Source organism: Oreochromis aureus, linkage group 15 (genome assembly GCF_013358895.1).
Source record: "Oreochromis aureus strain Israel breed Guangdong linkage group 15, ZZ_aureus, whole genome shotgun sequence".
In the NCBI taxonomy this organism is placed as follows: domain Eukaryota; kingdom Metazoa; phylum Chordata; class Actinopteri; order Cichliformes; family Cichlidae; genus Oreochromis; species Oreochromis aureus.
Window position 1 is genome coordinate 13,815,488 of NC_052956.1, and position 18,183 is coordinate 13,833,670.

General features: G+C 39.0%; 1 protein-coding gene across 4 annotated transcripts; it reads right to left on the reverse strand.

Annotated features, from left to right (window-relative positions):
- Window positions 1-79: 79 nt before the first annotated feature.
- Window positions 80-15,925, reverse strand: capn3b (calpain 3b). Of its 4 annotated transcripts, XM_031744699.2 has the most exons (23): window positions 15,425-15,925; window positions 11,442-11,511; window positions 10,767-10,885; window positions 8,795-8,928; window positions 8,211-8,379; window positions 7,777-7,860; window positions 7,602-7,693; window positions 7,368-7,445; window positions 6,636-6,796; window positions 6,344-6,513; window positions 6,237-6,248; window positions 5,876-6,084; window positions 5,738-5,774; window positions 4,177-4,200; window positions 3,898-3,984; window positions 1,829-1,903; window positions 1,690-1,747; window positions 1,547-1,611; window positions 1,297-1,365; window positions 1,139-1,217; window positions 861-977; window positions 571-629; window positions 80-256 (listed from the first exon to the last, which is right to left on the reverse strand). In XM_031744699.2, exons 1-23 carry the CDS (start codon window positions 15,740-15,742, stop codon window positions 230-232), a joined length of 2,313 nt encoding a protein of 770 aa, XP_031600559.2. In that variant the 5' UTR covers window positions 15,743-15,925; the 3' UTR covers window positions 80-229. The 4 variants fall into 4 exon arrangements, with proteins under 4 accessions (XP_031600559.2, XP_031600560.2, XP_031600561.2 ...); XM_031744700.2 differs by lacking the exon at window positions 4,177-4,200; XM_031744701.2 differs by lacking the exon at window positions 11,442-11,511 and having other exon boundaries at window positions 15,425-15,577.
- Window positions 15,926-18,183: the final 2,258 nt, after the last annotated feature.

The window sequence follows — 18,183 nt, forward strand, 5'->3', positions numbered from 1 at the left end:
AATTCTGCATCTGTGCATGTCTGTTTACATTTCACATTAACATCTGATGTAACCTGGTTATCAGAGCTCAGAAAACCTACTTCTTATCTGTTTTAATATTTAAAAGATTGCAGGAATAAACCTGACCATTAAATCTGAATCTAAAGGAAATTGGAGCAATGATGAGCTACGTCATGATGAAGTTTATTCCAATCTCACGTGATGAGTCGCCAACTGACATGGACATGATCTATGAGTACATCGTCAGCTGAAGCCACTGTAAAGAGAATAAAAGAGAATAGTTGTCATTTACTGTAGCACAGGAAAAGCCACCTTAACGAAACCATTTCTGTGTTTTGGTTTTTACTCTGTGACTCAAGTCAGCTAGAAGATATTAGAAACACCCTTCAGTGAAATGTAGTTTTCACTCTGTATAGAGTACACTTCTCGATTTCTGTAGTTCCAGGCTTTTTCCCCCCTCATTTTATTCCTACTTTAAGTTTTATTCTTTACAAGGTCACAAATGACCTAAATAGGAACAGATTAAGTTATGGAAAGAGGCGCAGAACAGCAAAAATAAGAGCGTCTTACCTCCAGGACATTTAGCTTGATTATTCCATCTCCATCTTTGTCAAAGGCATTGAATGCTCCTGTAAGAGAGACAACAGATTATGGAGCCGGTTAACTTTTCAACCACTCAGAGCTGTAAAAAGACATTAATTCATTCTGTAAGATAATTAGATTCAGTGAAGTAAATTTAATATCACTGTGTCATCATAACAATGTCTTAAATCTGTCAAATACGCTAATAATCAGTCCTATGCAAGTGTTTTTGGCATATTATGTTTAATGTGCACCAGATGTGTGTGGTCTGTACTTACTGAACATGCCTTCTAGCCTCACAAAGCAGCAGATGTAACTATCAAAATCAATGTTCAGGCGTTCATCTGCATAGCGCATGGCTATGATGTCATACAGTTGTCTGTTGAGTTGAAACCCTGATATGGAGATTAAAAAAAATAATATATGTAAATTACATCATTCTCACATTAAAGTGGAACGCACGGGCAATGAGTGCATTGGCAAAATATGTTAATTCTAAAAAGAAATAATAACTATTGTGCTACAAATGAAAAATCTACAAGGTTTTTCTGCTCACCTGCATCATTAACAGCATTCCTCATCTCGAAACTACTGATAGACCAGTTTTTATCTTTGTCGTAACGTTTGAAGATGAGCTGCAGACCCAAAGTCGGACAATCAGATAAAAACATATCAAGCGTGAGCAGACATCAGCTGTGGTTAAAGCTATCCTACCTGCCAGTCCTTGATCTTTTTCCACAAGTGTTTGAACTCCTGCAGATTCAGCTTTCCTGTCCCATCAGTCTGAGCACAAAAGCATCAGTCATGGAAACACCTGCTACGTACTGTTCAACCCAACTGTTTCACTTGACTTTCCAGAATAAAGTATTTACATAAGGTCCAATGTTCTGTTCTGTTACTGAGAAACTGGGCAAACAGAGTTATGTGCACGCAATCCTCTAGTTGAAATAAGATGAAAGGATACGTCCATTAAGGCGATCATACTCCGACACGTCTCGAGGCTGAAACCTTCTGACTTTATGTCATTATCTGTGGAAAAACACAGCTCAGTGTGAATGCTGAGCACGCCAGCGGCAGCTGTACTCGCAATCTTTTCTGCGTACTCACGTTTGGAAAGCACGTTTTTTAAGATCGTTTTGAGTTCATTGGCACAGATCTGCATGTCCTGAGGGAAGATTGATTTGTTTCATATTAGCCGATGAGAGTCTTTATAGTGTTGTCCTCAAACTAACTGTGCAATACTCACATCACCAGCAATCTGTTGGTAAATAGCCCTAAACTGCTTTTCCTCCTCGGTTTCCTCAGGTTGGAGAAGTTTCCGCTGAAGGAGAGAAGAAAAAAAAATATTTACAAAGACAGGCTCACAAAAAGAAACTGCGAAGACTTAGAAAAGTGAAGGAAAGAAACACTGATGAACTTTGCTGTGCAGCAGTAACTAAAGATTAGAAATAAGGTTTCAAAGTTCGAATGCTTCTAACTCAAAGAGTCCAACACCTGTAGTTGTGGAAGAAGAAAGTTTTCACAGGAATCTGTGCAGTCCCATGAAAAACTAAAACACTGCTGATTCAGTCACTTGTAGAACTGCACAATAACCTGAAGTAATCATTTTCTCTACGACTTTATGAGTCTTTACAATGTTGCGTCAGTTCATTGGGGACATTTGTGCACAGGACCTCGATTCTTTTCTTTTTCAGTCATTCTGTTGTAGATTTGTTGTTGCACGACCCAGTTTCAGCTTTCGGCAGCTGTTGACAGATGGCCTCACATTTGGATCTAGAATACTTTGGTATACACAGGAGTTTATGGTTGACTCAATGACAGCAAGGTGTCCAGGTCCTGTGGCTGCCAAACAAGCCCACATCATCACCCCTCCCCCAGCGTGCTTGGCAGTTGGTATGAGGTTTTTGTGTTGATATGTTGTGTTTGGTTTTCACTAAACGTGGTGTCGTGCACCTTCACTTTGGTCTCGTCTGCCTAAAGGGCATTGTTCCAGAAGTCTTGTGATTTATTCAGATTCAACTTTGCGAGCCAAAGCTGTGCTGCCATGTTCGTTTTAGAGAATAGAGGCTTCTTCCTGACAACTCTTCCAAAAAAGCTCTTGGATTTTTTTTGCAGTTTCTCTGAGCATTACCTTGGGGTGAACTTGGTGATACATCCACTCCTGGGAAGATTGTTGAACTGTATTGACACACAACAGACTTTTTCTGAACAGTAAACAGTCAAAACCTCTAATTTAAAGAGGTGCTCCCACTTTCTGATGATCAATTAATCAAGTGCATTTGATTACAAGCACCTAAAAGCACTAAGAGTATACTTCGTTTCTGAGAGGACTGCATAGAGCCTTGTGAAAACTTTCTTTTTTACACGAGTTATGGATATAGGTTTTAAAACTTTAGTTTATATAGACATATAAGCGATCAAAGTGGCACCTTTGAGGAATTACCCCTTTCAATTCATGACCCAAAGCGTGCATCCAAATCAACAAAGACTGGTTTCACCAGAAGATTGAACTACTTGAATGGCCCAGCCAGAGCCCAGACCGGACTCCAATACTGAGTCTGTGTTTGACTTTGTGGGGAAATAATTGTGGATAATCTTCTTCCTGCCAGAGAAGGATGTTTTCTGATGTCCGAAGCAACAAAGTTGGGTCATTTTCAAAAGGTTTTTACTTGAAGATTTCACTTTAATTTTATACAGAACGCTGTACACTCAGTGAGTCTCTATTTGGTACTACTGTGCAGTATAATGCAGTCCAATACATCTTCTCTATCATAGGATGCATTTACAGCACTCATAATAATCAGTTGCTGCTGACATTGTTATAAAAGTGTAAATCAAATTTCATATAAATTAATAAAGTCATATTTAAAGGTAGTGTTACACTAAAATATATCGACAGAGTGTTTTGCTTTGTTATTGTTGTTCTCGTGAGCAAGGCATAAAGTTATTTAGTTACCATACTAACTGGTCTTTATAGGCATTATAAAGGGAAAGCAGGTATATCTATAAGGTGTAATCATTAAATGATGGGATGTGTTTCTCTATGATACCAGAGGAGAGCAGCATATGGGAAAAAAAGACTGCGGACAGCTAACATTAGAGTATGTCTCTACAGGAAAACAGGTGCGGCTGAGTTACTTGAGCTCTACTGGCTTCAGACTCAATTGTTTTATTCCCAGTCATGTTATTTGATCCAGTGAAGATTGCATTTTGGAGTCATTAGTCACCAGGAAGATATGACAGACATGAGCTGTCTGCCATGTGACAGAAGACTCACCATTAACAGTTTATCTGCTTCCACACCAACGACATTACCTTTGGTTTCTTCCTCTTCTCCCCCCGAATCGTGTCATGCTCGATTTCTTTGCTGGCAAGTGCTCTGTCTGACACAAATACAATAGGCTGGCATGTAGAAAAGACAAAAAGAATTTAAAAAAAGAGTCAGTTTGCAGTAATCCCACTGGTCATAAACTCTACATTTAATATTGTGTCTGCTAACACTTCTAATAGCTGAAACGTGATGGAAAGGGGCAGTGAAGAAATAACATGGCATAAAAGCAGCCTAACAATCCAACTGCTACATGCACTCATTACCTTTTCTTTCTGTTTCTTGTCTTGCTGGTGACCAATAAGACAAGGAGAGACAAAACGATGAAATGAGATGAAATGGAGGAGGAAACACTTGGAAATTCAAGTCTATTAGTTGGTCTGAGTACAGAACATATGCATCAGGACAAGCTAGGGAAAGTTCAAGAGTAAAGTTAATGAATATTTAAGACACAAAGCTGGGCTTTAAAATTAAATTCAAACCGATATTGCAGTGATCTGTAGGACATGCTGATCTGAAAGGCATATTAAGACAGACTTTAAACAGGGAGTGGGATGTTTATATTCGGCCAAAGACATGTATGTATGAATAAGAGGGTGGGCGGGGCCCTGCCACTTTTTGTTTGAGCGGCCAATTAGGAGCGAGTGAGTTTAAGTGGAGGGGAGCTTGTTTCATACAGTGGATTAACTGAGGGGGATGCACCTAGGATAAATGAGGGTTATTTTGAACCAAATATATGCAAAGCTACTTAAGTTGAGTCCAAGAATACGGAGTTGTATGTGAGCATAGTGTTAAAGTTAAATGTGGCATTTAATGACTGTCTGCTGCACTCCGTAGAAAGATGAATTTAGTATTTTGATCCTTCTTGAAGCGGGATTTTTGCTGAGATGAGGGAGTTGAGTGCTACCGTAAGGATGTGATGCAACCCCAACTAGCAAATTTGGCACTGTATAAATAAATAAATAAAATTGAATAAATGATTTTGAAATACACTCACCAGCCACTTTATTAGGTACACCCATTGAACTGTTTGTTAACACAAATCAGCCAGTCATCGTGCATTGTGCTACAGTTTGCACAAGTTCACCAAAATTGGACAATAGAGGATTGGAAAAAAATGTTGGGTGGTCTGAGTCTCAATTATGGGTGGTTGGGTCAGAATTTGGTGTAACCAACATGAACGCACAGATCCATCATGCCTTGTATCAACAATTCAACCTGCTGGTGGTGGAATAATGGTGTGGGCACACTGAGCACCTTTTGGTCTCCTTAGTACCAAAAACGTTTAACTGCCAGAGTATTGTTGGTGACCATGTCTATTACTTTCTGACTACAGTGTATCCATTTTCTGATGGCTGTTTCCAGCACAATAACATGCCATGTCACAAAACTCAGATAATCTCAAACTCGTTTCTTGAACATGACAACAAGTTCACTGCACTCAAATAGCCTCCACAGTCCCCTGATCTCAATCCAGTGGAGTACCTTTGGGATGTGGTGGAACGGGAGAGTCCTATAATGTGTGCAACTGACAAATCTGCAGCAGCTGTGTGATGCTATCATGTCAGTATGGAGTAAAATCTCTGAGGAATGTTTCCAGCAGCTTGTTGAATAAATGCCACGACGAATTAAGGCAGCTCTGAGAGCAAAAAGGGTACAACCTAAAGGTATACCTGAAGGTATACCTAATGAAATGACCGGTGAGTGTGTGTGATTAAACACAGGTTTCTAAACAGGAAAGATAAACCGGCCCATCAGTTTACAGTCCACTGCAATAAAAGCAAGAACATATTTCAACCCCACTGCTTCTAACATTACGCTGCAAACCTGCGTTTGATCTGATCCGATCGTAGTCTCTGCCTCCCTGTGGAGAAAAGCAAACATACATCAGCAGTGCTGCCTTTCTACATCTTGTAATTTTAAAAGCAATTTGGCTCTCAAGAAAAACACGATAGTAACCCTTACTCTGATGTGCTCTGCTTCTCAGAGAAGACCCTGAGGATGAACTCTCCTTCTTCGTGGGGTTTAAAGGTTGTGGGGATGATGACGTACTCACCGGGAGGCAGACAGAAACGCTCCGTTACCTCCCGCAGGTTAATGTAAGTCTTGCATTTTGCCTTGGAGGCTGTGTAGAGGAAGAAGTCCTTCTGCAGATGCTGATTCTGCCCACACATCTGTGAACAAGGGTGTAGAAATGGTGACTTGTTAATGATAGCAATAACAAATATTATAATGTATTTTAACTTTTCTTTCCCCCCTTTTTATACAAGTGAAACCTCTCTTTATTTATAAAGTAAATAAAGTGAAAGATGCAAGATCATCATACCTCCTTCGGCACCTGCAGAGACACAAAAGAAGTTAAATATCAGGTTAACTTCTGAAATCCTGGACACGTGTGTACTTTCTGAAGAAAGGATGAAGCGTGGACACTACCTCGTAGATGGAAAAGCCTATGGTGAGAAATTTGGCCCCTTGATGGCGCTGCATCCTTCGACCTTTCTGCATCAGTGCCACGACAACAGTGCAGGCCACCTGCTCGTCATCCGGGTCATCGTCCTCCTCATACAGCTGCAGACGATACTGAGGGTTTGTCCAAAACGTGTCTGTAAAATACACAAAGTAAATATGCAGCACAGTTTCATATAAACGCGAATTATGTAAGTGAGAGTTTTTACAATATCGTCTTTTAAAGGATGAAAGCTGATCCAAAAAGAACAAAGCCTACCTGGGAAGTTCCTACAGCCACCAGCAGAGCTTCCTCTCACCCAGCGACCCTCGTGCACCGACACTGTCCAGGTGTTTCTTTCATCCCCCTGCAGCGTGTCAGGGGTCAGGTTGCACATCTCCAGCTTGGTGAAATTCTTCTTGAAATCAGCAAAGGACATCCTGAAGTGAAACACAAAACAAGTAAAAACAAAAAAGGTGTCTGCTGAGTAAATACAGTCACTAGGTTCATCATTCCCCCACAATGCAATGCAAACGAATGGTTCTCAAGTAGAACAATGTTAAGTAAACAGTGGGAGAACAACTCCAAAGAGTTTTACAGATATTTGAGTATAGTTAAATACATGTAGCATTCTCTTAGGTTTTATTAGCTTTTGAAATTTGACTGTAGTATTATGCTGTAAAAAGTTTAAAATTGTAACTCTTTGCAGGTTAATTTTGTAGTGAACAAAACTGCTTGTTGGATGGATGGATGGGTTTTGCTATTTATAGGTTTTTATCAACAAAGAGGCCATGCATGGTGGCAGTTGAAAAGTCATTCTATGTACAATGAAGTCTCAAAGTCACCATAAGGTGTTTGACGCTAAGCTGTGATTTGAGGTAAATACAAACAGTGATGGTAGCTATATATTATACTATAGTAGTAACTACTCACCAAACTGTAGTGGAAAGATTTTTAAAAAATGTTACGCCATTATAGACAAAAAGGTGTGTGGGAAGGTGTTTCACTCACCAGAACTCACTTGCCTCTATGGTCTGTTTTTTCAGGTTTTCTCTGTCTGCAGCAGAAATGGTCGACCACTCCTTTGAACTGTGGAAAGATCAAATATCCTAAATACAAACTAAGTAAATAGGTGAGACTATTTTTTTTTTTTAAATTATGCTGGCAAGGTGTGAGACCTCCACTACCACCATGTCTTACTTAAGGGTGATATGCTGTGTTATTTAAGAGTAAAAATATACAAACTTTGCACTCCAGGGTCCTTTCCAGAGCACAAAACCCCAGGGATTGCGCAAACGAATCAGGCGAATTCTTGTGTCCTTTGAAACCTCGTCACACTTGCAAAGAAGCAGGACAATAAATAACCAAAACATGCCTTGTCCACCAGAGGATGTGCATTTACATGGATGTCTCACTCTACCTCCTCCAGACTTATGATGGAATAGGCATGACCCCTGACCAGCCCCTGCTCAGTCCGACTCTCCAATTCACTCTCTGAACAAACCTGACAGACAAAGCATGCATCATATGTTTTATTATTAGACTCCATAGTAGCTTTGACTGATTCACAGTTTAAAATAATCCTTGTTTATCCTATACTTGGTATTGTTGTGGACACTCAGTTTATTTCCTGTGCAAAATAAGTCATTTTAACTCTAAGCCATTTTAAGCCAATAACAGCAAAACAGCAGGTGGGTGGGGCTGTGTGCCCGAGAGTTACATATGACCCCTCAGCTCTGTGCTGAGGGGAGGGAAAAAATGTTGAAAACTCAGTGTGAAATCTGTGCATTTAAAGCTAACACTTAAAATGAAAGAAACATGACAAAGATTGATGCTTTAACCTCAAACACATACATCTATGGAGCAGCCCATCAGTGAGCCTCTCTCCAGCGCATTCTTCATGGTCTTGTAGAGCTCTGTGGGATCATCAGACAATTCAAAGTACTCGGTAACTCCACCTGTGAAATCCTCCATGGCTTCCAAAGTGTTCCCTCCTTTCAGTGCCTCATAAGACCCGTGCAACCTGAGAGAGAGGTCAATCATTCTGGTCAGTGTGCTGACATGTGTGTTCTCCGGGGCTGATACTTTTCACACAGCTGGCTGCCAATTCGGGAAATATGAGGACGCTCGAGGTGTGTCACAAATCAGTGTGAGAGTACACTGCAAAAGTACATACGGCTCAGTAACACAGTTCATAATTGGTTGCTAAATCTCAGTTCAAGACTGAGATTTGTTGTTCAGACCAAAACATTTATTGAAAAACCTCAATTTGCATTAAAAACACCTGAAACAGTTCAATGCCAGACTTTTTTTCAATAAGAAGAAACAAGGACTGTCATTCAGTGTATGGACTGGAAATCTGAACCACGCTGAACAGCAACGCATGTCAGATGACGGTGTGCACATGACTGCATGGGACATTAATAGGCTCTGCTTACTTGGCATAAGCTTTTTCCAAAAGAGCGCTCCAGAACTCGTTCTTTCTGAAAGACTTTGTGAAAACCAGCTGGTTGTTGCAGGTGGGAATGCGGTCGTCCACGACGACATCGATCCACTCGCCATAACGCCAGAACTGAGTGTGGAAACGACAGAGAAAATCATTGATGACACGGCAGAGAGAGTATTTTTACCATGCAAGGAAAATAGCTCACCATCCACGAGATGATTTATTTATTTATCAATTTTAAGTAAGGCGAAACAATTGATAACTTTTCTTTTTTCTTTTAAAAAAAAAAAAAAAAAAAAAGTACTTTAAGGTGAAAAACATCTTTTAAACTTTTATCATCAGCTCAAAATGTGTTCTGTGCCCTGGACTACTGCAATTCATTGTTTTCAGGATATCCAAAAATCTCCCTGAAAAGCCTTCAGTTAATCCAAAATGCTCCAGACAGAGTACTGACATATAACTGACATATAGGGACTATAAAGAGTGAGCATATTTCTCCTATATTGAAATATCCTATATTGGCTTCCCTTCGTTGGCTTCCTGTTAAATCCAGAATTGAATTCAAAATCCTGCTCCTCACATACAAGGTCTTAAATAAACAGGCTCCATCTTATCTTAATGACCTTTTAGCACCATATCACCCTATTAGAGCACTTTGCTCTCGCACTGCAGGCTTACTTGTTGTTCCTAGAGTATCTAAAAGTAGAATGGGAGGGAGAGCCTTCAGTTTTCAGGCCCCTCTTCTATGAAACCAGCTTCCAGTTTGGATTCGGGAGACAGACACTATCTCTACTTTTAAGATTAGGCTTAAAACTTTCCTTTTTGATGAAGCATATAGTTAGTTATATTTCTTCTTCAGTCACCTTTCTCACTCACTATGTGTTAATAGACCTCTCTGCACTGAATCACACTTGTTATTAATCTCTGTCTCTCTTCCACAGCATGTCTTTATCCTGTTTTCCTTCTCTCACCCCAACCGGTCGCAGCAGATGGCCGCCCCTCCCTGAGCCTGGTTCTGCTGGAGGTTTCTTCCTGTTAAAAGGGAGTTTTTCCTTCCCACTGTCGCCAAAGTGCTTGCTCAAAGGGGTCATATGATTGTTGGGTTTTTCTCTGTATGTATAGGGTCTACCTTACAATATAAAGCGCCTTGAGGCGACTGTTGTTGTGATAAAACTGAATTGAATGAATAAACATGAAGCAAAAATTCTGAGGAAAATTACTGAGGAAAACATGCTTGATGTAAACTGAGTAGACGCCAATCAAGTCAATTTCATTTGGCCAGATTCTGTTAAAATAAAAATTTTACTTTGTAAAATTTACATGTAATCAAATTACTATTACTAATAAGTCAGTATTTTGGGCATAATAACTTTTTCCCGTCTACATCATTCATATAATTATACTGCTGTCTGAAAAAGGCATCAACATTTTTTATTGCACAGAAATTTGTAAATGTATTATCTGTATATCCGTCATCATATCATATGTTTCACATTAATAGATACTATCGTATAATTCCATGTTGACATATTTGGATTTTAAAAAAGTTTTATTGTTATCTACTCAAATGTGATTTTGAGTTACGTCTTTAAAATTTTATAACACCTTATAACACCGTGTTTATTCTAATGTATTTTTGAGGCAAACACTAAACCTTTTACAGCATTTTATTCATTTTAAAGACTGAGCTATGAGTGAACATATTCACAATCAGGTTATTAACACTAAATACAGTCAACAAAACCAAACCAAGGTGTATTTTTACACTTTATCCAAGAACATAAAAATGTATTTATAAAAAATTACTCTCCCAATGACCAAATGATCATAGTAAAAAACTAATATATCTAAATCTGAAATACTCTTTGACATATGTTTTACTTGGTTTTCCTTTTACTAGAAATTTGACACACATAAAATGGTTTTCTGTTAACAGCACGATGCCCAAAATGTCACATTTCAACCTGGAAGTGGAAGATGCCGGCGTAGTTTTCTGTGAAGCTCTGATCCGGGGGAATAACTCTGTACAGCAGCTTCTCGTTCAGCGTGAGACAGGCGATGGCAGCCAGCAGCCAGCAGTCACCTGTCGACAACAGATTGATGAGCTGTGATTTCATCCAAACAAATTACTTCACAGGGTAACAGAGTTGTCACACACCAAATTGTTGCAAGTGTCAGAACTCGAACTCGGACTCAGGCTCGAGGTCAGTAATTGTTCAGTGTGCTCACTTGCCCCACAGCCAATATAAAATCAGCCTGTAGATGAAACTGATACTTACACTGCTCGGCTTAATGTTTTCAGGCTCTGGCAGCTGTTTTTTTTATGTCATCCCTTTTATAAAAATTAGTCAGAGGCAGGGCATTTGATAGTAAACCATTTGCACTGCTAATTTAGAATCACTAATTAACCTATTAATTAAAACCATGCATGTTTTTGGACTGAGTACCCGGAAATAATCTGCGCAAACATGAGGAAAACATGCAAACTCCACACAGAAAGGCCCCAGCTGGAGCTTCTTGCTATGAGGCGACAGTGCTAACTTAACATGCAGGCTTAAATCACCACTGTAATGTCTTTTCAAAAGAGTGAAATGTGGGAAAAATCACTTTTTTGAAAGCACAGACAGTTCAGATATTACCTAATTCTCCCTGACAGATGTCTGTTCTGTTGGCTCCATCTATGATGAACTGGGGGTTTTCACAAATTTCCTGGAAGACAAAAAATGTTAGGAAAGGAATTTTTTTTTTTAATATGTTATGAAATCTCAGTCTTTTCACATTATGAAAGTAATGATTTTCCATGACATAATGCATTTGTTATGTGTCAGCGGATGATGAAAATGACTAAAATGCAGAATAATTGTTCTTTCCATGGAGAATCGGTATAGAATCTCAATTGTTATATTTTTTTCATCCAGGAAGTGAAATACTTGAGATTAAAAAACTCTTTTGCAACACTTCCTGCGTCCCGACAGGCAGTTAACCCGTGAGAAACCTGAGCCCCAAGAGAAAACCCAGGACTTTCTTTCTTTGAGCCACTTTTCCGTTGGTATCAAACTGCATGGAAAAAGTTGGCTTTGTATATAAAACCAGAAACTCTGGTTCCAAGTTATTTGTACAGATTAAGCTCCTGATTATAATGTAACTGATATTAGACAAAAGTTCTGTACTGCTGTTTGTGTTCATACAACTTTAAAATCTGCTTTCAAACATCAGATTTATGTTTATTCAATAATTTGTATCACAAAATTATTTTTCAACATCAAATTATTTTGATCTCAGGGTTTTGTTATGTATGTTTAAATATATGATATATTTTATACATGTATAAATCTATAATAATTTTAAAACCTGTTGTTTAAAATCTTAGGGAGAGGGCAACAAAAGCTTGGACAAATAAGTGGTACTAAAAAGAAACAGCTGGGGAAACATTTTGCAATTAAATAGTTTATTTGGCAACAGGTTAGTGATATGACTGGTTTAAAAATAACTTCTTAGAGAGGCAGAGTTTCTCCAGGGCAGAGCTTCACCAATCTGGAATAATGCTCCTAAATGTAAAATTGTGACGACTTGGAATATTTCATTATTTAAAGTGAATAATATCATCACAAGATTCAGAAAATCTGAAAAAATCTTCTGTGTAGAAGAACAACTTTAATAATTGACAGCAGCGTTTCGCTTGTGGCCTTCATCAGGGTCATAGAAGGCCACAAGCGAAACGCGCTGGTCAATTATTAAAGTTGTTCTTCTTTCCTCAAGTGTTGCTGGAGTTTCTGTTTTTTTAATTCTCTCATCTTCTCCATGTACCTTGGAAGCAGGTGAAGTTGTGCCAGGATTTTTTGCTGAAATCTCTCTTTGTATCAGAAAGGCTGAAAATCCGTATTGGATGGTCATAATATATTGTTTAACAAATTTCCCACGTGTGGGACTAATAAAGGTTATCTTATCTTAATCTTCGGGCTTGGAAATCACTTCCAAAAATCTTTGAATGTGGACACAGTTCATTCTGCAATCCGCAAATGCTTTGTGATGCAAAGAAGAAGCCATGTATGAACATGATCATATCTAGAAATCTCATTTAAAATTGACTGAAACAAACTGAAAAACTGTTCATCTCTGTATCTACAATCATCTCTGAACTCAGCCTGTGCATCTGGAAAGGCACTATCAGTGCTGAAAGGTATATACAGGTTTTAGAGTGACATGTGCTCCTATCCAGACGTCTTTTCAGAAAGAGCCTTACTTATTCCAGAAACACAATGGTAAACCACATCTTGTCTCTATTAAAAAGCACAGCTTCGTAAAAGAAAAGTCCCTGTGCTGAACCTTTTCAGAATTAGGTTTGTAAATATCTGCCTCCTCAACTCTTCTCTCCTCATGTCACTTCCTCACCTCTTTTGGGACGGATTAAGGTCTTTAGTTGAGGAGTTTCAAAGATTTGAAGCTTGTGAAATGATAAAGGGGATTTGTCCATCCTGACATGCTCCCCTGGTTTCTTTCTGTTTTTACCAAACTTCTTATGGTTAGATTTCAGATTGCCGCTTCCCCAACGAGCAATTTATTTGCAGTATAATATATATAAAATATAAAAGCTTATATTTCTGTTGATGGAAAACTAAAATCTGGATTTACAACTGAAAGCAAGTTGATGTAATGCCTTCTGCCGGGTCAGGTTTTGGAACCATGAGACGCCCTCTGCATTCACTTCATATTTACATGGAAGCTCCTGTTAGAGGCCCTCTGGTATAAAAGACCTCACCTCATAACTCCTGATTACAAATGTATTTGTAAAACAAGGCGTTGTTGTCTGGACTGCTCACTATAATGTATATTCACACACATGTACATACATGATTTCAGTATTTGGCTTAAGTATGAATTATGCTGTGGGTCATACATCCCCATTGTATAATACAGCCTGTGACTAAGGCCGTAATTCCCATGAAATTAAATGGAAAATGTATTTTATTTGAAATTACAATGTAGTTAGATTTGCCTACAAATAGTTAAAGGTTGGTACACAGAATATACTGTAATGTAAGCAGTTTTTAGTAGTGTGAAATTTCATAGTAATTTTGAAGAAAAACAAACTATTTTCCCCCATTTTACATCATAAAATATAAAAATGCAGTTTCATGTTCCTGATTTAAAGCACCCTCCACAGCTGACCCCTGTGTGGCATTCAGGTATCACTGACCTCAGCTGAATGTCTCACGCTTCATTGGTGAAACATGAAGCAGCAATCAGCCTTCATGTTAGTGTTACACTGGATTTACAAAGCAGGCATTTAAGAATGGGATTAGTGAATAATGTTGGGTTGAAAATTATTTTCTTATGATTTAATGAAAATGTAAAAAATACATCATACCATCATGCTGAAAGGAATAGACAGAAGAGCCATATTTATGCTGTTCATACAGGTCAGTGATGATTAATGCAATACATATATGTATTTATTTATTTTTATTTAACACCTTTTATAATCTTGCACCTGAGGTTTTTAAACAACTTTTTATCCTAATTATTGCTTTGCTTTTCATTTTTATCATACTTCGGTGAATTTTGTGTAATGGAATCGAATGCCTTTGTACAACACTAAAAAGTGTTGAATAGGAAAAAAAATGTAATACTTCCACTTTGTTGCGGTTTTAACTCCTCTTCCTGTATCTGATATCTGATATTACACCACAGATTTCAATTTTTTTATTCTTTTTGTTCTCTCATCCAGCCAAAGGATCGATGAGCTGATGTCATGGCAAGGCATCAATTGTCCAAAGATCTGTCCGCCCACAATTGACAAGAACTAGGTGTGTCACAGAGTGTAACAGTTTAAAGCTCTTGAATCCATGACACATACCACAATGTTGATACTCAAAGTTTTTTTGTGCATATTTCCAACCTGTACATGCTATGCACGGTAAGAAATATGGACACTGTAGCTCATAAAGCATTTATATTATGAAGGAAACATTAAATATGCTAAAGGAAAAAAAGCTGAATAGCAAGGTGTCCAGTTGGATCCACTGATTTATTTACTATGTAATGATCCAGGTGATCATCTTACATTCGTGAGCTAATATTTGGAATAATTCAAAAAGAGCATTTTACATTCTGGCATTGATTCATAAGTTTTGTGTAACAGGTAGGACTTTTCTCATCGCTGCTTCTCCCTCTTGGTGTTAATGTCTTTCTCAGTGTGTTTGCATGTAACATGAACATGTCTGAATACCTTTTGCCAAATGCCACTTTAACGACTGCCAGTCTGACTCATTTACCGCCAAAGGCAAATGCCCTGGAAAAGTATCAAACCCTTTTGGGAGTGTGCATCATAAAAAATATGAACCCCCGAGGTCAACGCTGAGTTGCCGGTTTGAATCCCAGCACCAGCTGAGTGCGACCCTCTGCGTGAGATTCAGCTGTCTGTGATTGTAGAAGGTGATAACCGAGCGCAATGCGTGAGCCACCATGCAACCGTCTGAACCTGACACTCCAGCCATGTGGTGTGGAGGAAGTGATAAGGTACACAGATTTAAGAGAAGCACCTATGTAAACATGTAAGAGACTCATTCACATTATGTGCAACTTGGCCTAAACGACACGATCCCTGAAGACTGGCACTCACCGATGGACGTTTCCATTCAATCTTCATTGAAGGTTTTCTACTGTAGAAAAGCGAGGAGTCATCTGCGGGGAACAGAGGGTCTTCAAACATAACATTCTTCTCCACATATTTGTCTCGCAGCTCCAGAAAGGTCTTAAGACGCTTGGCATCTTTGACGGCCTCATTCCTGCTGAGAATTGCTGAGTAGATGGAGTTTGACCCTGCATTTGGGTACGCAGCTTTGGTATCCAGCTGGAGAGATGTCTCAGTTTCATAAAGCACTTTCACCTTTGTTTTTTCAACAAGAGGCACTTTGCCGTCGTGTTTCTCATCTCCCATCTTGTTAGTGAACTCCTCGGCCTTTCCTCGGCTGTCTCAAGTGCAAAACGGGAAACTCTGTTGCACAAGAAGCTTCGAAATAGCCCAGAAAAACTCTTGTAACCTCCCTGACTCCAGTGCTCACTTTTAGTTCCTGTATTTAATGAAAAGTGCTGTCATGGGTCATGGGCAGTCACCAGTCCGGCTCTCACACCAGCACTCACTGTTGTGTCCCTGGAGCTCATTGAACCTAATTATAGACCTTTTAAAAGAGGGGCGGGTGCTTCTCAGAGGGCAACTCTGACCCTGTCCTAACATTTGCAAGTCACAGTGAGAGGTTAAAAAGGGTGGTCCATATTCTAAAAGAGATGAGATTGAGATGAGACTAGAAAATAAGCTGCTACTATAGTCTGGTGTCCACTAAAAAGTCCTCATGCCACTTCTTAAAAAATATTAATTGAGTTGTTAGTTAGTGGTTTTTATAATGTAGAGTTTGACAGTTACTTATTATGTGTCTTCCCTACTTTAATACAACAGTCAAAGATACACTCACTGTTTTTCCAATCTTCTATTGTCCAATTTTGGTGAACGTGAACGAATCCTGCTGTACCTGATCTGCTTCAACTTTTGATGTTTTCTGTGCTTCAAAGATGTTCTTCTCTATATCTTGGATGCAGCGAGTGGTTTTTTGTGGTTATTTGACACCTCAAAGCGCTCTGGGAGTACTCTTTCTGACCTCTGGCATCAATAAGGCATTTGTACCCAGAAAACCGTTGCTCACTGGATATTTTCTCTTTTCCAGACATCCATCCATTCGCTTCCGCTTATCCTTTCCAGGGTCGCGGGGGGCGCTGGAGCCTATCCCAGCTGTCATAGGGCGAGAGGCGGGGTACACCCTGGACAGGTCGCCAGTCTGTCGCAGGGCCAACACACAGGGACAAACAACCACTCACGCTCACATTCACACCTAGTGACAATTTGGATTATCCAATTAACCTATCCCCTCAAACTGCATGTCTTTGGACGGTGGGAGGAAGCCGGAGTACCGGAGGAACCCACGCAAACACGGGAGAACATGCAAACTCCACACAGAAAGACCCCGGCCTGATGGTGGAATCGAACTCAGGACCTTCTTGCTGTGCGGCAACAGTGCTAACCACCGTGCCACCGTGCTGCCCCTTTCCAGACAATTCTCTGCAAATCACAGAGATGACACCAACAACCAGGCCACAATCAAAGTCACTTAAATCATTTTATTTCCCATTCTGATCCTGAGTTTGAACTTCAGCAGGTCATCATCAGCATGGTAAATCAGTTAGCTACACAGGTGTACCTAACAAAGTGGCCAGTGAGTGTAATTAAATTTACATACATCCAGCCAATGGGCAGTGAGGAAGAATTATTCTGGAATATTTCTGGGAATTTAAAGAGTTCACCTTTTTTGTAACTTTATCTTACGTTGAAACACCAAAATAGTAAAAATGTAGCATAATACTACATAATGAGCAATACACAAATATCTACATATCGACAAAAAGGGTGTTATACTATCTATAAATAAATATTTATTGCAGACTCTACGATATTTTGGATTTAATACCTTTACACAAACCTAATTATGTACAACACAAAGTCAAAAGTCAGGAGGTAAACATTTTCAATTTAAAAAAAATTAGTTGGTGTGTTCTGCTTAAATTTGGACTCAATTTAAACCCAGTTTAATTCAACATTAGTCGTGTAGACTGAAAAGACACCTAGCGGTAAAACAAACGCAGTAACACTGACTTCCTTGTGAATGGTTTTATTTGGCTGACAAAGACAACCAATCACCGGCATTCACTATTCAGTTGGCCTACATGTCTGTCAGTCAATGCCCATAACAAATACAAAAGGAAGGGCGTTAAACACTGGTTGCCAGGTCTGAGAGAAACACGCTTTCCCCCAGTCCTTCAATAACGAAGCATTATGACATTCATGCCTTCTAAATCTTCTTCTTCATTTGTGGCTCCCTTTACATGAATAAATCAAACTTATTATGTTTAACTGTCTTAAAATTATCATGTAAAACGATGGCCTACCAAATCAAATATTACAAAGTTGACTTATTTATCATTTTGACCTTTGTATACAAATACTTAACATCTTGCTGGATATTTTCTGACCATTCTCTGTAAACCCCAGAGATAGCTGATTTGGAAAATCCCAGCAGATCCTGAAAACACTCAGACCAGCCTTGTGAGGCACCAACAACCATGAAATATTTAAAGTCACTTAAATCCCCTTCTCCCCATTCTGATGCTCAATTTGAACAGCAGATCTAATGCTTTACCATTCTGTACATAGTACGTGCTTTGACTTTTTCCATGCTTATGCTTATGCTTTTATTTTATTTTATTTTAGTTATTTGTTTTATTTGTGTGAATGGAACTCACAAAGTAAAATTGCTGTTGCTCAGTTTAACT

Coding starts and splice junctions, on each gene's coding strand:
- capn3b (XM_031744699.2), bottom strand. CDS start 15,742: ATGGGAGATGAGAAACACGACGGCAAAGTGCCTCTTGTTGAAAAAACA. Junction 7,694..7,776: donor CCATCATAAGTCTGGAGGAG/GTAGAGTGAGAC, acceptor CTTCTTTGCAAG/TGTGACGAGGTTTCAAAGGA. Junction 1,904..3,897: donor AGAAGAGGAAGAAACCAAAG/GTAATGTCGTTG, acceptor TCTCTCCTTCAG/CGGAAACTTCTCCAACCTGA.